The sequence below is a fragment of the Cercospora beticola genome, chromosome 5 (assembly GCF_033473495.1).
Source record: "Cercospora beticola chromosome 5, complete sequence".
NCBI lineage: Eukaryota > Fungi > Ascomycota > Dothideomycetes > Mycosphaerellales > Mycosphaerellaceae > Cercospora > Cercospora beticola.
Genome location: NC_088939.1, coordinates 1,490,361 through 1,513,224, shown reverse-complemented (window position 1 = coordinate 1,513,224; position 22,864 = coordinate 1,490,361). Strand labels below are relative to the sequence as shown.

At 52.9% G+C, this 22,864-nt stretch overlaps 12 protein-coding genes across 12 annotated transcripts; 5 read left to right on the top strand and 7 right to left on the bottom strand.

Moving 5' to 3' along the window:
• Positions 1–9: 9 nt before the first annotated feature.
• On the top strand, positions 10–436 carry RHO25_007849 (uncharacterized protein; the record flags this gene model as incomplete). Its single annotated transcript, XM_023600019.2, has 2 exons — positions 10–126; positions 230–436. The coding sequence occupies 2 exons, from the start codon at positions 10–12 to the stop codon at positions 434–436; spliced, it is 324 nt and encodes a 107-aa protein (XP_023448592.1).
• A 380-nt stretch (positions 437–816) lies between these two features.
• On the bottom strand, positions 817–3,468 carry RHO25_007848 (uncharacterized protein; the record flags this gene model as incomplete). The annotated part of the gene is made up of 1 exon (XM_023600018.2): positions 817–3,468. One exon carries the CDS (start codon positions 3,466–3,468, stop codon positions 817–819), a length of 2,652 nt encoding a protein of 883 aa, XP_023448593.1.
• Positions 3,469–3,891: 423 nt separating this feature from the next.
• Positions 3,892–9,471, top strand: RHO25_007847 (uncharacterized protein; the record flags this gene model as incomplete). Its single annotated transcript, XM_023600017.2, has 1 exon — positions 3,892–9,471. One exon carries the CDS (start codon positions 3,892–3,894, stop codon positions 9,469–9,471), a length of 5,580 nt encoding a protein of 1,859 aa, XP_023449556.1.
• A 1,145-nt stretch (positions 9,472–10,616) lies between these two features.
• Positions 10,617–11,633, top strand: RHO25_007846 (uncharacterized protein; the record flags this gene model as incomplete). The annotated part of the gene is made up of 1 exon (XM_023600016.2): positions 10,617–11,633. One exon carries the CDS (start codon positions 10,617–10,619, stop codon positions 11,631–11,633), a length of 1,017 nt encoding a protein of 338 aa, XP_023448598.1.
• A 187-nt stretch (positions 11,634–11,820) lies between these two features.
• Positions 11,821–12,318, bottom strand: RHO25_007845 (uncharacterized protein; the record flags this gene model as incomplete). Its single annotated transcript, XM_065602989.1, has 2 exons — positions 11,821–11,844; positions 11,899–12,318. The coding sequence occupies 2 exons, from the start codon at positions 12,316–12,318 to the stop codon at positions 11,821–11,823; spliced, it is 444 nt and encodes a 147-aa protein (XP_065459061.1).
• A 651-nt stretch (positions 12,319–12,969) lies between these two features.
• On the bottom strand, positions 12,970–13,471 carry RHO25_007844 (uncharacterized protein; the record flags this gene model as incomplete). Its single annotated transcript, XM_065602988.1, has 2 exons — positions 12,970–13,017; positions 13,070–13,471. The coding sequence occupies 2 exons, from the start codon at positions 13,469–13,471 to the stop codon at positions 12,970–12,972; spliced, it is 450 nt and encodes a 149-aa protein (XP_065459060.1).
• A 639-nt stretch (positions 13,472–14,110) lies between these two features.
• Positions 14,111–14,601, bottom strand: RHO25_007843 (uncharacterized protein; the record flags this gene model as incomplete). Its single annotated transcript, XM_065602987.1, has 2 exons — positions 14,111–14,161; positions 14,218–14,601. 2 exons carry the CDS (start codon positions 14,599–14,601, stop codon positions 14,111–14,113), a joined length of 435 nt encoding a protein of 144 aa, XP_065459059.1.
• A 315-nt stretch (positions 14,602–14,916) lies between these two features.
• RHO25_007842 (uncharacterized protein) lies at positions 14,917–16,432 on the bottom strand (the record flags this gene model as incomplete). The annotated part of the gene is made up of 2 exons (XM_023600015.2): positions 14,917–15,036; positions 15,089–16,432. 2 exons carry the CDS (start codon positions 16,430–16,432, stop codon positions 14,917–14,919), a joined length of 1,464 nt encoding a protein of 487 aa, XP_023448600.1.
• Positions 16,433–16,966: 534 nt separating this feature from the next.
• On the bottom strand, positions 16,967–18,166 carry RHO25_007841 (uncharacterized protein; the record flags this gene model as incomplete). The annotated part of the gene is made up of 1 exon (XM_023600014.2): positions 16,967–18,166. One exon carries the CDS (start codon positions 18,164–18,166, stop codon positions 16,967–16,969), a length of 1,200 nt encoding a protein of 399 aa, XP_023448601.2.
• A 154-nt stretch (positions 18,167–18,320) lies between these two features.
• Positions 18,321–19,838, top strand: RHO25_007840 (uncharacterized protein; the record flags this gene model as incomplete). The annotated part of the gene is made up of 4 exons (XM_023600013.1): positions 18,321–18,503; positions 18,553–18,624; positions 18,681–18,746; positions 18,798–19,838. The coding sequence occupies 4 exons, from the start codon at positions 18,321–18,323 to the stop codon at positions 19,836–19,838; spliced, it is 1,362 nt and encodes a 453-aa protein (XP_023448602.1).
• A 39-nt stretch (positions 19,839–19,877) lies between these two features.
• On the bottom strand, positions 19,878–21,245 carry RHO25_007839 (uncharacterized protein; the record flags this gene model as incomplete). The annotated part of the gene is made up of 2 exons (XM_023600012.1): positions 19,878–21,167; positions 21,222–21,245. The coding sequence occupies 2 exons, from the start codon at positions 21,243–21,245 to the stop codon at positions 19,878–19,880; spliced, it is 1,314 nt and encodes a 437-aa protein (XP_023448833.1).
• A 401-nt stretch (positions 21,246–21,646) lies between these two features.
• Positions 21,647–22,669, top strand: MIC33_2 (Putative mitochondrial 2-oxoglutarate/malate carrier protein; the record flags this gene model as incomplete). The annotated part of the gene is made up of 2 exons (XM_023600011.1): positions 21,647–21,837; positions 21,895–22,669. The coding sequence occupies 2 exons, from the start codon at positions 21,647–21,649 to the stop codon at positions 22,667–22,669; spliced, it is 966 nt and encodes a 321-aa protein (XP_023448832.1).
• Positions 22,670–22,864: the final 195 nt, after the last annotated feature.

The following is a 22,864-nucleotide window of genomic DNA, read 5'->3' as shown; positions in this document are numbered from 1 at the left end:
CTACAAGAAATGGACGACTACCGCCCCTCCTCATCAACCTCCCACCAAAATCCCGAAGAACTCCTCTCCCCACTCGAGCAAGAAGTCCTAGACGAATATGCAAGACTCGTCGGAAACTTGGATGATGTGCGTCCCTGGTCTCGCTTCTTTCAATCTCTTACACAAGAAGAAACATCTCCCTTCGCGAGCCTACATCCACTGCACAAAAATACTGACTGGGTACATCTAGCTAGCAAATGTCCTCAACGACCTCGCAGCGAAGCCTTCAGCTGAGATCTTAGATTCTCTGCGAGGGTTGGAGAGGAAGACGACGACGGTGTTTACGTTGTTGAAGGCGAGCGTTTATTCGATTGTTTTGCAGCAGGAGATTCGGGATGCGGCGGAGGATGAAGATTTTGGGGATGCGGGGAGTGTAGGGATGGGAGTGGGGAGGTGAGATCAAGGTGAATGGTATCGATATGGGTTTGCATGGAGTTTGAGCGAGGAGTTGGGTGGGAGATTTCGGCGTTTGTGTTTCTGATCTGGGAAGATTCTGCTTTGCGAGCAGCGAGGAGAAGTTCCGTGGAGTGAGCATGCAAGAGAAGTGAGAAAGGACACTCAGGGAAATTAGAGTCAAGCTCGCATGGTGCTAAGTGTAGGAGAAAGTGCGGTGGCACAAGAACCATAGCAACTCTTGCTTCGTTTGTTACAATACTACCCAGTCACGATAGAACTCCACGCTGATGCATTACCTAACCACGATTGTCTCATTCGAGCTAACATTTCCAGAAACGGCTCTTAGAAAGTCAAGCGATCACCAAATTATCTCTCCTCTGCTCAGAAACTAAAACTCGCAGCAGGGCCAAGCACATTCTCCACAATACTATTCATTGTTGATCGCAACTCCTGTGAATCGCAATCTGACATTTGCTGCGCGTGTTGCACTGCCAAGTAGCTGGGCAAAGGCTCTCCAAAGCTGTCGAGCTGAACATTGGGTGGACCGAAACTCAACTCACTGAACACAGTCTCTTCGTTCTGCGCCGCAGGCTCCGGCATCTTGACAGCTTCAGGCGAACGCCATGCTGGCTTGTCTTCTGTGTGTGACTGGGCAATTGGCTCGAGGTCTGGTGCTGGCTGCGAGGCCGATTTGATTCGTATGCTGTGCACAGAAGATTCTTGAGGGGCGCCGAAGCTCAGGCTGACTGTGGTCGAATCAGCGAGGACTGTTCTATCCTTGAACGGGTCGTGTTCGTTTCTATCCGTGTCCAAGCTTGGCTGCGATCGGAAAGATGCCACTGCCAGAGACGAGACGCCAACACTGAATGAAGCTGAAGAGGCAATCTTTCCGCTTGGCCTCGGCCATGTCGTTGGTGCAGCTTGTTCTGCAGTTCGGGGCACCATATCGACGGACTGGGCGGGCATGGAAGAAGGCTTTGCCGGGGTGATAGCAGCTTCGGGTGAGTCTTGCGACAGTGACATGGCGAATCGAAGGCTGCTTCGCCGTTTTGCTTTGTCCTCGAACGAGCGCACATGGCTAATTGCAGACTTGCTCATTGTACTTTTGAGGACTGTCGGCGACTGAAAATTATCTCCTGTCGTGCCGGGCTGCCTTGGCTTCTTGATGCTTGACCAACCTTGCCAGTCTTGCAGAAGGGCCTGAGTGCTGGGCATGGGCTCTTGAGAAAGCGCACCCAGTGGACGGCGTCGACGTACCCCGGTATTGGGTTGCGTCTGAGGAGTAGTCGCGTCGCCTAGATAGATGGCAGAGTCGGTCTTCTCAGGAGACGTGAACAGCTCGTGCTGTGCTTGTGCGAGCATAGCTTGAGTCCCGGGCCATAGCTGCTGAGGTTCGGGTTGCTGATCTACTGATTGCGCCACCATCGAATTGTCATTGCCCGGTTCTTCAAGGCCTGCAAACGAATCCTCCACTACACTGAGCTCCAGATGTTCTTGCCTACTCTCTGGACTCGTTGACTCGGCAGGCTGCGGGGACTCATCTGCTTCAACACGAGAAATTTCGGCACCCGAAGCAATCATTTCTTGACGAAGCGACGATCTTAGCGAGACCGAGCGTCGACCAGAGGAGATTTCCTGCGGCAGCCGGTGATTGACATGCTCATCCATCAAGGGGGTCTGCGATTCTTGCGGAGATGGAGGCAGAACGCATGATTCGAAGTGAACCAGCTTGCTAGGCGTCTTTGCAGGAGCTGGTACTGGTGCAGACATTTGCCGTAGCTCACTCACGTCGAGTGGAGACTGGTAGCCATTGTTGGATCGCAAAGCACGTTTGCGAAACAGGAATGGCGAGCAGCCTCTAACGCCCACCGATTCGTTATACTGCGCTGCGCCACCACGGACTTTCTGTCGTTGCCCTTCCGTGGAGTCGCCATGTATCTGAGCAATCTTCTGAGATTGTGAAGGGGCAGAGCGCCGTCGGTTGACATCCTGCTGCAGCTGTAAGCTGGGTATGACTGGTGTTCCTCCGGCGGATCTGGTCTCTCTGATCGCTCGCGAATCGTTGCCGTATTGGTCGTCTGAGCCTGAAGAACTGGAAAGCAGAGCAACGACTGCGTTATTCTGACTGTCATGCGCGACGGCATCGTGTTCAGTAGCCCGATCTGAAGGTTTGGTATTGCCAACAGGCTGTGAAGGAGCGCCGAAAGAGGACAGAGCAAGCTCATCTCGACTGCAATCTTGATCAACAGGTTTGAGAACGGGACGAGGCTTTCGTGCTGGTCTGAAGCCACCCTTTGAACGCCACATCGCGCTCGTCCATGCTGGTGTAGGCGAAGGGCCGCATTCGGAGACCAATTCCTCGTCTGGAGAGCAATCGAATTGGCTGTCCGCAATGACAGATTCTGGACACGGCTGAGGTATAGACTCCTCGACAGCGACAGGCTCGGCAATATCATACTTTCTGTTCCGTAGAGTGGCTGCTTTGCGCAATGCATCCTCGCTAGGCGCGATAGCAATTAATTTGGCGATTCTTTGACTTCTGCGGCGTTGGCAGCTGGACTGTTGCACCTCGATAGACACCTCTTCTTCGCTCGATGCAGAAACATCTTCGCCTGGCAGGTCAGCAGCGCTCCTGGGCCTGGGAAATTGTCGTTCCAAGAATGCCCAGTCGTCCTCTACATCATGCCATTCATCGTCCGACCCTTCGTCCCAGTCGGCCTCAGCGATCGCCTGTGCGATGCACTTCGGCTTATGAAAGCAGCAAGACAGACTTTGAAGCACGTGTTGTGCGTCGATTCGCGCAGAATGGATATGGAGTTCTTCGCCATTGAGAAGTCCATCGGCCAACTTCTCCACCCGCTGACGCTTCAAGATGCGGTCTGATAGTGGAAACTCATCATCCGAGTCCGAGCGCAGCACCTCGTCGTCGACGCATTCTGCATCTTCATAGCGTATATTCCGGAAGAGCTCTGTTTGCTGAAACTCGCTGGCCGTCGTCCACTGATATCCGCGAGGCCTATGCGTGCGGATCATGTCGATGGCAGGATATCAGCGAGCGCGCACGAGCTCTCATGGTCTCGATTATGTTAACATGTTCTGGACATCCAGAGTGGCGAACATCTCGGCGCTATGCGAAGTCGTTAAGGCAGCAGGGGTCGTGGAAGTGGTTGCTGCGGCAACGGCTTTGGAGCTGGTGATCCAAGCACAGGGCAGGCACGACGACACAAGCGCGAAGCTATGAACACATCTGACTTCACACGCACGCACCGCCCACCAATTGCGCACATCATTGATTTCGCGAGCGTATACCATTCGTGCGGCGGGTGCTGCGCGTTCTGGCAGTTTGGGGGCCTTTTCTGCACCATCACCGTCCGACACATCCTCACAGCATACGAGCACCAAACACAACAACGCGCTGCACTTAGCGGATGATCGGCGGCCAGCAGCATCAATAGCATGGCCCAGAGCGTTGCGCCGTGGCTGGAAGGCCTAGATGAGAATTGGGAGGTGCCATCATCTTACAAACCACCAGCCCAACAGCAACAACACATTTCTTCCGCCTCCCACAATGCTCATTCCATTCGAGTCAACACCACCCGCACGACGCGGCAGATCTCCCACCAGAAAGTGACGACATCGCAGAACTCGATACAGCGGCGACGAGACCCACTGGCGCAATTGAGTCAGAACAGTAGCAACAACAACTCTTTGCGAAGAGCGAGCGGGACGACTAAGCTGAGCGCCTCGCGCTCGTTCTCGGGGACATCGGAGGACTCAGTGGTCCAGTATGGCACCATGTTGCAGCGTTCGAAGAGCGCATCACCCGCGAAGAAGGAGACTCTCGAGTGGAAAAAGAGACTACTAAAGGGCCAGGTGGGATATGGCGATCAGACAGATCTATTCGGTCCATCCGGGCTCGAGAACATCTTTGCAGCCCCACGCGATACGGACGCCAGACCGAACACCAGAGGCAGCATGAGCTGGCTGAACAACTCTGCTGTAAACAATCTACCTTCCAGTCCGCCGACTTGGCCTCCGCATCAGGTTCAGAATCACCCCAACGAGGAGGAAGTTGAATACGAGGAGGGATTCACCGCAGTCGATGAGGAGACCGAGGGCACGGAGGCTGAAGAATATAAGGGACAGGACAGTCAGGCATACACCGAAGATGAGACATTCGAGAGCAATCCCTTCGAGCTGGATGACTCTGAGCTACGGCAGGAGCACAACATGCACAAGGAGCCTGGCAAGCATCCCATGTCAAGTCCCGAAAGGCTGGAACCGACCGAGCACTTCATGAACGGTAATAGGACGGTTAGCGGACAAATAGAATGTGAGGATTTCAGCCCTGTGTTTATCTCCAAACACACGAGTACGAATGGGCAGGTGGACTACAAGGCACTGGACTCCCGTCTGGTTCGAAAATTCCACAATATGTCGCAACAAGCTATGCGGAATGATCTACATGAGACACAGGAGGATGCGTCGTACGCGGCGGAGAGTTCTGAGGAGCAACAAGAGCAGTCTACTTTCACAGACGGTCCAGAAAGTGAGCTGCCGGCCATGCCTGATCTATCTCTATCAGAGAACCTGCCTACCGGGACACCGCCTTCGATCGCTGGGCTGACAGTCAACGTCCAAACACGGAGAGGTGGCTACTCTGTCCAGAGCTCACTCAACGAGAGACCACAGAGCCCCTCGCCTTCACGACCAAGCTCCTCGAGGGCTCGCAACGCCGGCTTTCTCCTTTCCCCTGATGCTCCAGTGGCTCGCAGGCAAGTCCAGGTCCAATCACCAGTGCGCGAACTTGCCACTCCTACTCATGCGGAGGCAAGCTCAGAAGCGCGATCCCGATCTTCCGGAAGTCCTCTGAAGCTGTTCGGTCCCCATGACACATTTACAAGCAAGCGACTCTTGCGACGCATGAGTCAGCTCGACCCAGACTTATCTGGTATACGGTCGGAAGACGCTAGCGACTTTCATGAAGAGAACGAATCGAAGCAAGCGGCACAACACAGGCGCGATGTCTTTTCTGGGTCTTTCGGCAGTGGCGAGCTGAATCATCACAAATTTCCAGCTGAAATCACGATCACAAGCGCTTCTGACTCAGATAAAGCCGAAAGTGATGGGTCTCCAGGCTCTGATGTCCCTCCTCCTGGTGCCAGATCGCCTCTCATGTTCAAGGCCGAATCCTCGCCCGCGGCTCGAGGCACATTCCGGCTCAAGCGACGACGTAGTGCCGTCACTTCTGCCGGATCTACATTGAACATGGGACCCAAGAACCCGATGTATACCCAAACCGCTGCAGACTGCGCCACGAATCCAACCCGAGCATTTCAGCCTCAACTCGATACAGGAGCTGCCATGAGCAAGCGCCCGCCGAATTCCCCTTACAAAGCGCCAACTCCCAAGCGGCGAAGGACGCTCCATGCTTCGGAACTTCAGGAAGATGGCTCTGAGTATAGCCGGTCCTTCCACGAGAATCTCCAGCAAGCGATCTCTAATCAGCAGGGCGGGAGCGAGCAGAAAATAGACAAGCTACTGGAGGCGCTCCGTCCGCGAAACCCTACCCCGAGCCAACGGCGGCGTGAGCAGATCGAAGCCGAAATCAGGGAGGTTGCCGAGCAGTTCGTTGCCGAGGCCCCAGAAGAGTTGGAAGCAGTGATGGGGCAAGTCGAGACTTCAATGGCTTCTGAGAGCCCACCATCCATTCAGCAGCAAGCTCGAGCGGTGGCTGGACAAGTTGCCAAATTCAGTCTGCGAGTACAAAAAGCTTCGGGGGATCAGACGGAGCGCAAGCGCTCTGTGACAACTCAAGATTTTTTCAACGAAGCAGTCATGGTGATGCGACTGATCCGGGAAAAAGCTGGCCGGCAAAGTGGGCTTGGTAGTGTTGCTGAATCCGACCAAGAAGGGCATAGTCAGGACATGGATCAGTCGCTTCAGCAGCTTTCAGCACTGCGCGTGTCCCGTCCTCCCTCGAGAGAGGTGCCTAGTGGCTGGCGACCGAGGACATCTGAGCAGACCGATGTTAGAGTGATGAGCCACCTGCGTAAGTTCCGCGAGACTGAAGATACCGATTTCATCGCCGACTCGGGCGTACCGGACGATGAAGACTCAGAGCTGGGAAAGGCCTCATTGCACGAAAATGCCTACGTGGCAATCGACGAACATTCCAACATTCGTATCAAAGGACCCATGCCTAACGTAGTCGTTGACGATGACTCTTCACGTCCTGTCTCTCAGCGATCGAACCAGTCAGTATCGACGCAGACATCGGCGGCTACTAGCACTGGCAGGACAATACACACTGCGTCGACACGCAAATCTGACAATGTGGGTGTCTTGGCGCCTGAACACGTTGCTCATTTGATCGGAGAGCAAGTGGGCGCCATGGTATATGATAAGGACCGCCAGCAATGGGTGAAAACAAAGAGTCCGCAGAAGCCGGTTTACGGCAGCTTTCTGGAACCGCCAAGCAACATCACCAGCGACGATGATCCATTCCGGGAGATCTCGGACCTCCCAGTGGATGAGCAAAGAGAAGAAGAGATTCGGAAAGTTAGCAATCAAGGCCGGCGATTGAGCGCATTGCCAAACGATGTCGCCACAAAATTTGGGTCAAAGGCACTAGATGTCTCGCAACAGCAAATTGAATCTCGCATCACATCGCAAGAGACTGTTCTCGCGCGTCCATCGACTCATGGCAGTAGCACCAAATCTCGACACACGTACTCAAGTTCAGACCCAGACAAGTCAACGGCCCTCCAGTCTAGCCAACAGCAGACCAACGAGACACGCGCCACTTCGTGGGGATACGATGAATTACAGCAGCTAGCGACCGAGGGTAAAGCCAGGCAACAACCTTTGGCGTATGCCGCTGCCCGCGCAGCTCTGGCTGAACGTAGCAACGCAGTCACATTGTCCAGACAGCCAATCGTTCAAAGCGAGGAAAACATCTCTGCTGTTCCTGAGCCTGTGTTGGTGGAACAGCCATCTGGCGCCGATGACGACTTCGTTGGAGATAGCACTCTCGACGAAGTCAATCAACAATCAGATGAGCTGGCGGATCTCAGAGAAGACACGGCAATTCTTCCCGACGACCAATCTCAGCAGTACATCAGAGCGCCTAAAGTGCGAAAGACGCCGGCCAAAGTCCAATTCTCTTCGCAGCACAGCCATGTCACACGAAATGTGTCTATGCGTCGCCAGACACTCACTAGCCACTTCGGCGATATGGAGGGAATGGAACAAAGCGAGTTGTCTTTCGTGGCCGCCTTGCCGGGAGAGCGTATGATGAGCGTGGCTCTCAGCGTCTCACGCCCGCTGAGCACCCGTCAGACAACGAGCCACGTTTCTGAAGTACTCTCTTCTCCGCACAAGTACGATCCAAGCCATATTCTCAGTGATCTACCAGAATTCACCGTCCACGAGGAGGATAGCGAACGGCCATCAGAGCGTGCTTTGGCTCACAGAGTTGCCAGACATGCTGCTGACGAGGTTGATGACCGCTATGCTTTGGCTGTCAAGGACCTGGTGAAGACTCTTGTGGATGTAAAATCGGAGGAACCATATTGGGACGACGTCAAGCAACTGGACCTTCGCAATCGTTCCGTTGCAACTTTGCATGGGCTAAATGATTTCTGCAGTCGCGTTCGAGATATGGACGTGTCTCAGAACAAGCTCGGATACCTCAACGGTGTACCAAGCAGCTTAAGAACGCTTGTCGCCAACGGTAACATGCTCACTAGTTTGACATCGTGGGCTCATCTCGCGAACCTGCAGTATCTGGACATCTCCGACAATCAGCTCGACAGCCTGAAGGGGCTTGAATGCCTGGTACACCTGCGGGAGCTCAAGGCAGACAATAATCAAATCACTAGCCTTGACGGCGTGCTCGAACTTGATGGCCTTCTGAAACTCAGACTGCGACGGAACGTCGTCCGCGCTGTCGACGTCGAGAACAGCTACTTGCAGAGATTGGAGGAGCTGGACTTGTGCTACAATGCGATCGAGGCTGTTGACGGACTGGATCGACTGACATCTCTGAAGAGCCTCAAGCTAGATGACAACCTAATCTCCAGACCTCTAGCATTTGACCATGCGCTGCCACACTTGAGACATTTGTCAATACAGAATTGTGGCTTGACACAACTAGACGTCCGAAACATGCCAGCGCTTCAAACAGTGCTTCTGGACGGAAATCAGATCCGGAGCGTCGGGGGGTTGGAGACATTGAAATCCCTCGACACTCTTTCGATGCGCAGACAGACGCTCAGCAAGGGTCTCACCGTCCGAATACTGGAACAAACTTGCCATGCCCGTACGATTCGACTATCGGGCAGTGATCTCCCGCCTCTCAGCTTGACAGCCAGCCTCCTCAGCCTGCAGCATCTCGAGCTCGCCTCATGTGGCATCCATCAGCTTCCGGATGACTTTGGCTTGAAGCTGCCAAACCTGATCACCTTGAATTTGAACTTCAACTCTCTCAAGGATGTTCGACCTTTGCTCAATGTGCAGAAGCTGGAAGAGCTCTTGGTCTGCGGTAACCGACTTGACCGTCTCCGAAAGAGCGTCGCGACTTTCTCCAAGATGTCCATGCTCACGTCTCTCGATGTACGCGATAATCCATTGTCTCACGGCTTTTACGCCCCCATTGCGACTCTGTCCGCTCAGTCGCATCATATGCCAACCAGTATCGTGCGCCGACAACAGCGGCTTACAAACAGCGACATCGATGAGGAGGATATCAAGGCGGAAAAGAACGAGGTGGCGAAATACATCCTTCCCGCCCAAGATGTTGGAAGAGACAGCATCCACCATGACCGCCTGGACGAGAGCACAAAGTTGCGAAAGAGGGTCTGTCACCTCATGCTTGGGCATAGTTGTCCGCAGTTGACTACCCTTGACGGCGCTGCTTTCGATAAGAAGGCTCCCATGGTCAAGGATCGAATTTGGGATCGATTGGTCGAGTTGGGTGTCATGAAGAAGTCTGGAAAAGTTGGGCTGAAGGAGGCTGGGCCCGCGTCACCATAGAATGATGTTTGGGACGCGATCGGAATGGGTTGGATGATGGTTGATGGTGTGTGGCCTGAATAGCTGCCATGAAAAGCTTCATGGCTTGGGAAGAGGTTGGCTGCAATGGGCTCGTATTTTTGCTTTGCTGGTGGCGTTGGTGGTGATGGTAGCATGGGGATCAGAGCCCGGCGTGGCCTTGTATGAATATCTTGCAGCGTTACATTGCATTGTATGAGATACGAGATATGATGAAGCAGCGCATTTGGTATTCGTCTTCATTTCCGGTCTCATCATCCCCCTCACACCCACAGCTGGTTCCTAGAGTCTTGCGGTTTCTCGAACACCCGGCTTCTACATCAGACGAAGCATCCTCGGCATCTGTCGCGAAGGCAGAATCGAAGTCTGACGTGAGCTTTGGCAAGGCGTTGGTCCAATCCTCGTTTCAACGCAACGCAGTGACAATTTACTGCATGCAAGTCACACGGATGTGCTCAATGTTCAGAAGGATTTTCGGAGAAAGGTAATATCAATCACTCATTCATTCTCATCGTCCTCCTTCCATCTGTGGAGCATGTCTTCCATTTCGATGTGCTCCGAATACCCTGCGTGGCCACCTTGACCCATGGCTTGGGCATATTGAAGGCCGTACGTGGTGGGGATGTGCCTTGTGCGCCTTCCACTCCAAGCTGCCCGTATCTCATCTCCTAGACATGAAGACAGGGCAAAGATGGCCAGTGTGAAGACCGCGAAGCAGGCAAGGAAGACCAGAAGGATAGTGAAAACACCCATTGTGCAGAGTGGAAAGGAGTGAGGACGAGCAGCAACGGCAGAATCCCATGCGCTTGGCGATCCCGAACTCTTGGCAGTGACGCCACTTCGGTGACCACAGATGGAAAGTTCGACTTCAGCAGAAACACATTCACTCCACGCCCACCAGTGCCCTATCTCTCACGTGCTCGCTTCTCGAAACGAGCACCCGTGGCGGCTGACGTACGGAAAAGTCTACACATGGAGAGCTTTCCCTCGCCTTTACACTGACCGCCCATCGAAACGCCCCGCGCACGCGACCCGACCACGCCCCGCTCCTCAGTCAACGAAGACTGAGCGAAGAAACCCACCTTTGCCCTTGATCGTCGCAGAAGCGACCCGTTGTATCGCCCAATATGGCTCCAAAAGGAAAGCAGGATGAACCCAAGAAGAAGAAGGCTACCGTTGAGGACAAGTCCTTTGGTATGAAGAATAAGAAAGGTGGTGCTGCTCAGAAGGCCATCAAGCAGATGTCCGCATCGAAGAACTCTGCGCCAGAGGACAAGAAGAAGGAAGCATTGAAGCTGCAAAAGGAGAAGGAGAAGTTGGCAGCAGAGCAAGCACGAAAGGAAGCCGCAGAACTATTCGCTCCTGTTGCCGTACAGAAAGTGCCCCCGGGAGTGGATCCCAAGACTATTCTCTGTCAATTTTTCAAAAAGGGCGGTTGTGAGAAGGGCAAGAAGTGCAAGTTCTCTCACGACTTGGACGTCGAACGCAAGACTGCGAAGAAGGACTTGTATCAAGATGTGCGTGGCGACGAGGCTGAAGACGAGAAGAAGAAGGACGGCATGGAAGAGTGGGATGAAGAGAAGCTGCGACAAGTCGTTTTGTCGAAACACGGCAATCCCAAGACTACAACGGACAAGGTCTGCAAGTTCTTCATTGAAGCTGTCGAGAACCAGAAATATGGTTGGTTCTGGCAATGTCCGAACGGCGGAGATGAATGCAAATATAAGCACTCTTTGCCCCCTGGATTCGTGCTCAAGACCAAGGAACAACGAGCAGCAGAGAAGGCCCTTATGGACAAGTCACCCATGGCAACGCTCACTTTGGAGGACTTCTTGGAATCGCAACGATTGCAGCTCACGGGCAAGCTGACACCGGTCACACCCGAGAGCTTCGCAAAGTGGAAGAAGGAACGATTAGACAAGAAGGCGGCCGAACATGAAGCACAGACCATGAAGGAGGCGACAGGTCGTGCTATGTTCGAGAAGGGAGATTGGCGTGGCGACTCTGATGAAGACTCTGACGATGAAGACGGTGGTTTCAACCTTGAGGCTCTACGAAAGGAGACCGAAGCTCTGCGGCAGAAGAAGGAAGAGGAGCGATTGGCTCTTGCCAATGGAGAGGAGGCAAACCCTGTCGTGGTTTGATGACTATTATGATATCGAGTCCTGCATTTTTGGGTATGGGAGAAAAGCCACTCATGATAGGAACGACTTCAATGAAGTGGTCTGGCGTGTGTACTCGACTTCAAAGACCTTTCAGGTGGCGCTCTTGCCTGTTGTGCCCCTCTACCAACTCCCGCTCTTGATCTGTCGCATATTTGCCGGTGTACGTTCAGACGCCGAAGCGTTCCCGGGCCTGACCACGTTAGAATGACCCCATGAGATCTGTTACGCGTACCGATGAGCTTACCTCGTACCAAGTGATGACTCTCACCGTATCTGCCTTCTTTATGCCCAATGGAAGCAGCCTACTGCGAGTCTCCATCGTCTTGAGAAAGTGCCGGAGCGGATCCTCCTCGCCGCAGATGCACAGGAAGAACAGCCCCTTGATGAACTTCACATGTTGATCACACAGCGTCCTGACCCAGCGGAACTCGGAGGACCCATGGATGAAGAAAGTATTGAGACCGAAATAGGACTTCGCGTATGCCTCACGAGAAGCTGCATCGACATGGAGTAGGTGCGGCCACCTGTACGAGCGATCGAGTACAACGACATTGTTCGGAACGACGTTGAAGACTTCATCGTAGATTTTGCTGTAGAGTTCTTGCGGCAGGGTCTGTAGGAGCTCGCTCAGGTCGCGCGAAGCTCCTGGCGGTTCGTTCGACATCTCTTCTCGGACACGCGAGTGGTGGTTGGTGGTGTTTGCGTCAGAGGGGAGGGAGTTGCAGTCGCAAGATAAGCTAGCACAGAACGCAAGTTAAGGCAAGTGCAGCGCGGCGGCGAGTGTGGGTAACTGCATGTTTGCACACACTTCTGTTACACGACTTGACTCCGTTGACTTCACTTCACAACTCGCAATCTTGACTACTACGCGCAAAGATAGAGCGCACTGTGCACCAAATTTGATGCGCAATAGAGCCCATCGCATGGTGGACCATCTACCTTCAATTCTGCGAGACCGGTGGATGTGAAAGAGGCAAGCAGGCAGGAGCAGAATATGGAAATCATGGATCGTAGCGACTTTGGCTACTCGGAAGATCTACCGTTGATGCCAGCACTTCTTCTAATGTGTTCAGGCCTCATATCACGTCCAAAGAGCCCTTATCGCGAGCACGAGGCGTATTCGCCACTGCAGAACTTCATCTTCAAATACGGTCTTCATCGCGCCTCATCTGTCGATCCTCGTATCCACCCATTCGAGTCGCAAAGATCTGTCGAGCCGATATCGCCGTATGCGAAGAAGAGCGGTCTTGCCCTTTTATTGCCCAGAGTTCCAACCACAATGTTGATCTTTTATCTCGTACGGCACACTGCGTGATCAGGATTGGCCGGCGGCATGTCCTGCTCTGCTCATGAGCTCCTCGAACTGATCCAGTCAGCAACGGCCTAGCTTCATTGACTCAACAATCTTGACTGACCTCAGTATCGTCTGGATCACAAATTCGAAGGGTGCCCTCGACCTCTTGAAAGCGTTCTATAAAACTACCGAGCATGTTGGCGCAGAGACTGGGGTCCATTGGCACTGGAGTCCTCAGGTATAGAGAGCGAAAGGCGGTGCTGGGCACGTGTCCCAATGCATCTACCCAAAGGCCGAAGGTGCCGGCGCCGGTGAACAAGAACGTGGTGCTGCTGTAGTAAGAGGCCGTGAATTTCTGCCGCGAGCGACGATCCACTTGGAGCAGATGTGGAGGGCGATCATCGCAGTGGAAAATGTAGACGACCTTCTCCTCAGCAGTGAAGGTGAAGTCGTAGATCTTGTCATAGAGCTCTTGTGGAAGGGTTTCCAAGTGGTCGCGGAGTGAAGAGGAGACTTCGTCCATCTTTTCGTTCGATGAAAGATGTTGGGCGGCTGCTGGGACGGCGCAAATTGGCTGCAAAGTGGCTCGACGTACTCTGTACTGGTGGCTCGAACTTGGTTCGAGTCTATGGCTCAACAGTTGTTCTCGTGTTATAGGTGTGAAGAAGGAGAAATGCTCGTGAAGTATCTCATGTAAGTCCAGCTTCAATGACGAACGGCGAACGGGCATGCGTGAAAACGATGTTTGCTGCATCGGACCGTGCCGAGCAGCCAGCCTTGGAAGTGAAGTGAAGCAAACCAGAAACAGCCGAACAGAAATACCTGCTGTAGGGTTGAGCAATTGCACACGGGGTATCTCGATATCGGGAGCATGATTTCCAATGCTGTCAAGCAGGCTGTACTCCGATCTGCGGCGAACAAAATGCAACATGGGACCGACGCGTAGTCGCCGCCATGAAGAGAAGCTCTCCGGACCGATTTACACTATGCCTGGCCTCACCATACCCTCAGAGACCGCCGCGCATGTACTGACGAAGTCTTTCGTGCTGTAAGCGTATACGGAGTCGACTTGCCGCAAGTGTGGAGTGGTGGCCGCCTTCTCGTGTAGACCAAGGTCTCAACCACGATCTCGCCCTTGTCATCCGCACGAAAAAGTTCGCAATCAAGGCAGGCGGTCAAGATCACCCTCTGCTTCCTGCATAAGCATCGTTTCCTTCACCAGTCAGCAACCGCATGATCTCAACAACCTGATCCTGTTGAATGACTAACCATGATGCCCTCAGCCTCAATATACTCCAGCCTGATACCGAGCTCAGGACACAGACTCTCAGGCTCACCAGCATACCATGAGCGATTCTGCGGGACAATCGCCAGATACAGCTTGTGAAATGCAGTGTCAGGAAAATGCGCTAAGGCCCTCTTCCAGCTTCGGAACGTCCGGCGTCTGGTGAAGAGGAAGGTGGTGTTGCGGTAATACGAAGCTACGAACTTCGTGCGCGAGTTGTGGTCGATGCGTGTAAGGTGTGGTGGATGGTAAGTTCTGGTGACATACAAGACTTTCTGGTTCGCCGTGAAGGTCAGGTTATAGATTTCGTCGTAGAGCTCCTGCGGCAGGGATTGCATCAATTCGCGGAGTGAAGTAGTTTTGTCCATCGTCTCGTTCGTGATGGACGCCGTGCGGTGGTGTAAGTCAGTGCAACGCGGGTGCAAAGTCGCTGGGATCTCTGCCAAAGTCGATAGTATAGAACTGTGTATCGTGTTATAGGTGTAGGGAGGAAAGATGACGATTTGGAACGCAGGTCGCGCTTAAATAGTGCTCAAGCGCGCGTGAATCAACGTTTGCTGCTCTTCGGACCAGAACTCACGGGGCGCGTCGATCGACTCGAGTCTTTTCTCGTTGAAGCGAGAAGAAGATTTCTGCCTTCTCGCTTTGTTGTTCAAGGTTCATGGTTCTTCTGTACAGATATTCTATGCGTTCATATTGATCAACATCGTCTTCGGCTCCGTATACGCACGCAAAGCATATTCTCCAAATTCTCTTCCAACTCCAGACTGTTTCCTGCCACCAAATGGGACTTGCATGTTCATCTGTAGACGTGGTCAGCCCTTCTCCCGACCACAGTCGACCAAATTCACTTACATAGCTAACACAATTGATTCCAACAACACCAGTATCCAAGTTCTTAGCCACGCGCAACGCTCTCGTGATATCTTTCGTGAACACACCAGACATCAAACCATATTCCGTATCGTTGGCCAGCTTTAGCACTTCTTCCTCCGTCTCAAACGTCTTGACCACTGCTACCGGGCCAAAGACTTCTGTCCTGTAGATCTCCGCATCTGGTTTGGGGTTCAAGAACACTGTAGGCTCCATGTAACATCCTGTCTCGCCATACTGGACGCCACCGACTACGAGCTCGGCTTCACCCTTTCCTCGCTCGATCATGCCTTTGACTCTCTCGAGCTGAGATTGATCGACAAGAGGCCCGATTTTCACTGTGCTGTCTTGAGGATCGCCAATGTCGCTCACGGCAGCCTTCACCTTCTCGGTATATTTGGCGATAAAGTCTTTGGCGACTGACGAGTGGACATATACTCTTGTGGCCGCGACGCAGACCTGACCAGACCGGGCAAGGAGGGCGTTCACGGTCCACGTGAGGGCATTGTCTAGGTTCGCATCTTCGAACACAACAGCAGGACTCTTTCCCCCGAGTTCTAATGTCACACGCTTGAGATTACTCTTTGCCGCAGCTTCCTGGATCTTCTTGCCTGTAGGTATGCTGCCTGTGAAGCTGATCTTTCGAATACGCATGTGAGTCGCAAGTAAAGCACCAGTCTCACCAGCTCCGGTGAGTACTTGCACCACTCCCTTCGGGAATCCTGCTTTCTCAAACAGCGGTGCCATGGCCAACGTTCCCAGTGGCGTCTTCTCTGATGGCTTCACAATGATCACATTGCCTGTCGCCAATGCTGGTATGCACTTTAAAATCATGGTTGGCACAGGTGCATTGAATGGATTGATAGCAGCGCAAACACCAAGTGGTTCATGGGTGACAATCTTAGCAAATCCATCATCGTCAGGGAAGAAGTCGCCAGCTTGCTTGTCCGTCCAACCTGAGAAGTAGAGAATACAGTTCTTGATATAGGTCTTCTCGCGAGTTGGGATAATGCTGGTTGGATTGCCACTTGTCAGAGAATCCAGGCTCAGGATCGGAACAATTTCTTCTTCCATCAGGGCTGCCAATCGATGTAGACACTCGGTTCTCTGCATAGCGGAGAACTTTCTCCATTCTCCCTGGTACGCAGCTTCTGCGGCCACAACTGCTGCTTCGACATCTTCCTCGTTCGCAATAGGGACGGCGTCACAGACCGTGGTGTTGTTCTTGGGATTCTTCAAAGCGTATGTCTTGCCAGACTTGGAAGACACAAACTCGCCATTGATGTAGAGCTTGGTGAAGTCTTCGGCTTTGTACTCGGGAGCCATGTTTGCTGTCCAATCCCGTCCTTGTTCTGCAGAATATGTGCAGCGGTCGTACGAATAAATTTATTCAGGTCGTGAGTAGTCTAGCAACTGCAGTCTGAGAGCCTACCCAAGCTGCGGCGAGGCGGGGTCATCCTAAGAATATCTTCCCAATTCGGTATTGGAGCTTTGCGTCACCTCCGCCAATTGCTGCTGTTTGACTTGGGAGAGCTCAGACGGGCGCACCGGGAATAGACCGGAAATATGTGTATGAGATTGGTTGGAGTCGCCCAAACCTCAGGCAACTAATCGACCTGGTATTCGACTGTAGCAATGCATATGCCGACTGTCGAAGAATGGCCAGCGGCGCAGTTCGCTCATTTTGCTGTTACTGGAGCACCTTTACCAGCCCGAAGCTGCCCCAGTCCACACCTTTGACCTATTTGCGGTATTGAGCCTATGTTCCCCTTCAGAGCCAGGTTTCATCGTTGGAGTAAGGACCTTGGTAACACGTTGCTGCTGTTCTGTGTTACCGGATCTTTCCAACCAAGTCCGACCCTACTTTGGTCTGCCGGCCGGCTTGGAAGTGGCCTCCTTCGTAAAACGCGTCTTTGCCACGATGGCTGAGCCAGCTCGACTATTGTTAGGAATGTTGACTTCTCGCGCGATCCAATCACCAATTTCAGCCAGCTGCTGTAGGTCCACACCGGTTTTGATGCCTGCTTTTTCAAAAGTGTACACCATGTCTTCAGTCGCGAGATTCCCCTTTGCACCCTTGGCAAAAGGACACCCACCAAGGCCGGCAACACTGCTGTCGAACGCTCTAATGCCCATCTCGTAGGATTTCACAACATTTGCGATGGCCTGTCCATACGTGTCGTGGTAGTGTCCGGCCAGCTTCTCGGCAGGTATCTCTGTCAATAGTACTTTCAACAGCTTTTCAATATCGTGAGGAGTTGCAACGCCGATTGTGTCGCCCAGGCCAACTTCATAACATCCCATTTGCAGGAATCGCCTGGCAATTTCAAGCACTTTGGAAGGCTCTGTAGGGCCATCGTACGGGCACGCCACGATGCATGAGATCACTCCACGAGCTCGAATGCCATGTGATTTTGCAGCTTGTACGATCTCCTCCGAACGTGCCAGTGCTTCTTCGATCGTACAGTTCGTGTTGGCCTTACTGAAAGCTTCCGAAGCAGATGCAAAAACAACGACTTCTTTTGCACCATTCTCAACTGCCAACTCCAGACCTTTCATGTTTGGGGTCAACACGGGCATCCAGATGCCCACCGGCTCGCCAATGGCTTTGGCTTCTTTGATAACATCCTTGCTGTCCGCTAATTGGGGCACCCACTTGGGAGAGACAAATGAGGTTGCTTCAATGTTGCGGAGACCTGTATTGGCAAGCCGCCGTATGAGCTCGATTTTCGTTGATGTTGGCACTTGAGTCTTGATGTTCTGCAGGCCATCGCGAGGCCCGACTTCGAGGATCGTCACATCAGGACGCGGTGCTGACAAGTGCGACCTTCTTCGCACGGCAACCGGCCCACGGTGTCGCCGCGTCGTCCTTGCCGTCCGCAACACACTCGACGCCAATCGGGCAGCCATCTCGTCCAAGTCATGCCTCACTCGCCGCGGCTTCGTCGCGTCGCTGCCCGGCCCGATGAGCGTGTTGACATCGGCCTCCCGGTCCTCAAAGTACGCAGTCGGTCCACATGCTTCCGCCCGTCGCATTTCCGAGCGGGGTTTGGGGTGCATCCTGAGCGGTTCAGAACTCTGCTGCTCGTGTGAAGGGCGCCCGTAAGCGACATGTCCCGAGGAACCGAGTTGAAGGCTGGCGAGGCTGATATTTGGCTGATATACGGCACTTCTGCTGCAATGAAGGCTCTGGTGAGCACGAGTCGTTCTAATCATGTCCGCTCTCCGGCTCAGCCTTGCCAGACACCATTTCACTCGACCAGGATGCCGTCATAGCCATCTCGGGGTGTTTGTCTTACCGGCCCCGCGGATACCGAAGCGCAGCTATTCAAGTCCACGTGAAACGGAAGGACCGCTCGTGGGCGTCAAGATTCTGGACTTGTCTCGCGTGTTGGCTGTGAGTTGGTCGAGGCCTGCCGCTTGAAGCGCGAGACTGATCGTTCTAGGCACCATATTGTACACAGATCCTCGCCGATTATGGAGCAGAGGTCATCAAAATCGAAGACCCGGATCGTGGTGTATGTCATTTCCCGAGCTTCAGCTGTTGGGCGTAAGGCTGAGCTGAATCCCGCAGGACGATACCCGTTATTGGACGATAGCAGGCGAGGAACGCATGTGGAAGTCCGGCATTGGTCCTATGGTATGCTATTCCAGTACCACATATCTTACGGGTTGTTACTAAGCAGAATAGTCCAATTACTTCTCGGCTGTGAATCGTAACAAGAAAAGTGTTGCTCTAAATTTGAAAGATCCTAAGGGCAAAGAGATCTTCCGCCGCATGGTCGAAGAAGCCGATGTCGTCGTAGAAAATCTTCGTCCAGGAGCGCTGGACAGGCTGAAACTTGGCTACGAAGATCTCCGGAAAATCAACAAACGTATCATCCTTGCCAGTACGAGCGGATATGGGCCCAGTGGTCCTTTCGAGAAACGCGCTGGATATGACATGATTGCTGGTGCGGAAGCAGGTCTTCTACATCTCACGGGCGAGCGAGGTGGCGGACCGGTTCGGCCTGGCCTGGGTCTGACAGACATGTCTACTGGCTTGTACATGCACGGAGCTATCATGGCCGCGCTGTATGCTCGAGAAAGGACAGGAGAAGGCCAGAAGATCGATGGGTCACTCTTTGAGACGCAAGTTGCCTTGCTAACCAATGTGGCTCTCTCCTGGTTGAATGTTGGCGTTGAGGCAGAACGCTGGGGAGCACAGCACCCATCTGTCGTCCCATACGACGCGTTCAAGACGAAAGACTTGTACTTCGTATGCGGCGCTACTAACGACAAGCAATTCGCCAAATTGGTCAGCACACTAGGCAAGCCAGAGATGGCGGAAGACAAACGCTTCTTGACCAATGGCGATCGAGTAACGAACAGAGACGAGCTATATCCCATGCTCAACGACTTGTTTGCTCAGAAATCGACAGATGAATGGGTAGCTGAATTCGAGGGATCCGGCATGCCATATGCGCCCATCAACACCATGGAACGGGTATTCGATCATCCGCAGACAGATGCGCGAAATATGGTCACGGAGATAGACCTGCCAGCAGCTGTGAAAGGCAAGATCAAGATCTTAGGCCCTGCCATAAAATTCAGCCATACCCAAACATCAATACGGAGCGTCCCACCACTGCATGGCGAACATACAAATGAGGTTCTGCGTGACCTGGGAATAGAGAATCTTGCCGAGCTAGAAGAGAGCGGCGTGATCAAGAATAGAGCACCAGCATCATAATCAGATTAATTCCAATTGTTCCGAATACATTCTCCCTCTCTAATACGACCTAGGCAACCCAAGCACCCTCTCCCCAACATAATTCAATATCATCTCCCTGCTCACAGGCGCCAATCTCGGCAACATCGCCTCCCTAAAATACCTCTCCACATGATACTCCTTCGCATACCCCATCCCACCATGCGTCAAAACCGCCCTCTCCGCCGCCTCAAACGCCGCATCCGCCGCAAGGTACTTGCACGCATTCGCATACTCCCCCGTACTATGTCCCTGATCATACATCCTCGCAGCCTGATAAGTAATTAACCTCGCAGCCTCCAATTTCATCCAAGAATCCGCCAAAGGATGCTGAATTCCCTGATTTTTTCCAATCGGACGTCCGAAGACTTCGCGTTCTTGAGCGTAGAGTGCGGCTTTACGTAAAGAGGCGAAGCCTAGACCTAGAGCTTCTGCGGCGATGAGGACGCGTTCGGCGTTCATGCCGTGCATGATTTGTTTGAAGCCGTCGCCTTCGGAGCCGATGAGGTCTTCGGCGGGGACTTGCCAACCGTCGAAGAAGAGGGTGTTGCTGTCTACTGCGGCGCGGCCGAGTTTTTCGATTTCTTGGACTTGGACTGCGGAGCGGTCGAGGTCGGTGTAGAAGAGGGAGAGGCCTTGGGTGGCTTTTTTGACTTCGGCGAGAGGAGTTGTTCGTACGAGGAGGAGGATCTTTTGGGCGGTTTGGGCGGTGGATGTCCAGATTTTTGAACCGCTTACGGAGTATGCTTTGCCGTCTGAGTTCTTCTTTGCGAGGGATTGGAGCTTCAGAGTATCAAGGCCAGTGTTTGGTTCTGTGACACCGAAGCAGGCTCGTTCTTCGCCCGCGATCAAAGGGACGAGCCATCGCTTTTTCTGCTCTTCTGTGGCGAATTTTACGACAGGCTCTAGTCCGAAGATGTTCATGTGAACTGATGAAGCTGCTGCCATTCCTCCACCAGATTCGGACAGCGTCTGCATCATCACAGAGGCTTCAGAGATACCCAAAGCAGAGCCTCCGTATTCTTCAGGCATACAAATTCCGAGCCAGCCAGCTCCAGCCAGGTCAGAGTGGAGGTCGAGGGAGAACTTGTGCTTGCTGTCCAGGTCCCTCCAGTATTCATCATCGTATTTCGACGCGATTTTGGCTATTGACTCTCGGACCATTTGTTGAGACCCAGTCCAGTCGACGTTGCCATTTTGAAGAAATTCAGTTGCTGGTGCATGCACTCTTCGTCTTCCGGTTTCACTCAGCAGCCTGCTTCGACATGATCTCAGGTTCGACAGCGTCGGTCTTGCTAGTTGGCGGGTGAACTGTACAAATTAGTCAGATAAGCCACTCGAAACCATACGCTTAGAATGACTTACAACTCTCTTAGCCAGAAAAGACATCTTGAATATTTCAATAAGTCAGAGGAAATGTTGTTGCTAAACGCCAAGACATGGACAATACGACCCATGCACTTTCACATGCTTCAAATGTCTTCTTCAGTTGAGCTCAACTTCGCCAGACCTGCTCATACGTCCACAATTCAATGACGAACCATCACAGATACGGATCAGAGCTTAGCAATAGACAGGTCGTCATCGGTAATAGTCGGGTATAACGTTGCATCCTCCCCGCACAAAGGAAGCCCTCAACCCTTAAAAACGTCGCCGAGCCAGGCAGCTTAGGAAATATGGCGGGCGTACATGCCGAGGGCCACGTGAAACTCAATTGATCAAACGTCACTCTGTGCTCCGTAGGCACGAAGCACTCGGCGGCTGTTTTCTTTGATCATGGATGCCATGCAATGTCCGAGTCGAAGCAAGCCGTAGACGGCTCATCATCATCCTCAAATCCGACAAATGAGTCCAGATCATCCTCGGTTCTTGCCGCAACTGGGAAACAGCTCTTACCCTTTGTGATTGGAGGAGGTTCGGGCATTGTAGCAACAACATGTGTTCAACCAATAGATATGGTCAAGGTCCGACTGCAGCTGCTGTAAGTCTCTCCTCCCAAATCACGTCGATATCCAGGACAGATACTTACTGTCTCCAGCGGTGAAGGAGCTGCAGGAAAAGGACAATCGCCATTAGCCGTAGCCCAAAAGATCGTAGCCGAAGATGGTTTCCTCAGCTTGTACAACGGCATCTCAGCCGCCTGGCTCCGTCAAGCATCCTACGCAACACTCCGTTTAGGCTTCTTTGATCGCTTTCTCGCCTTCGCAACAAGTCGAGCCGAACAACAAGGCCGCAGTGTAGGCTTCAGCGAACGCGCAATGGCAGGCTTATCCGCAGGAGGTCTCGCAGCAGCAATCGCCAATCCAGCAGAAGTCGCTCTGATCCGCTTGCAATCCGATGGGATGAAGCCGCGAGAACAGCGAGCGAATTATCGATCCGTGGTTGATGCATTGACGAGAATCGCCAAAAGTGAAGGCATCACTGCGCTTTGGTCAGGTTCCTATCCGACGATTGTGAGGGCGATGGCGACGAACTTCGGGCAATTGGCGTTTTTCTCCGAGTCGAAGCATCAACTGAAGCAGAGGACTGCAATGTCTGATCGGAATATCACTTTCGCAGCATCTGGTATCGCGGGATTCTTTGCGTCATTCTTCAGTCTGCCATTCGATTTCTTGAAGACGAGGCTGCAGAGAGGCGGATCGCAATACAGTGGCATGATTGATTGTGCTGTACAAGCGTATCGGAAAGAAGGCCTGCTTCGCTTTTATCGGGGTTTTGGGACTTACTTCTTCCGAATCGCTCCTCACTCCATCATCACGTTAATTGTGGCGGATAATGTGACGTCGTACATGAAGCAGGCCGGACTGTTGTAGTGAGAATGGAATATACAGATTGAGATGCCTGCCGTGTCAGAAAAGGGCATTCATTCATTGATGACGACTCAAGCTGCTGAGCCATGCGTACTGTCGTAATTCTATAGATGTGGCTTTGCAAAGGCTCACCGCTCAGCATCTCAGAGCTGTATCTCCAGCTCAATTTCGATCGTCTGCATCCTGGTGGGCCTCATC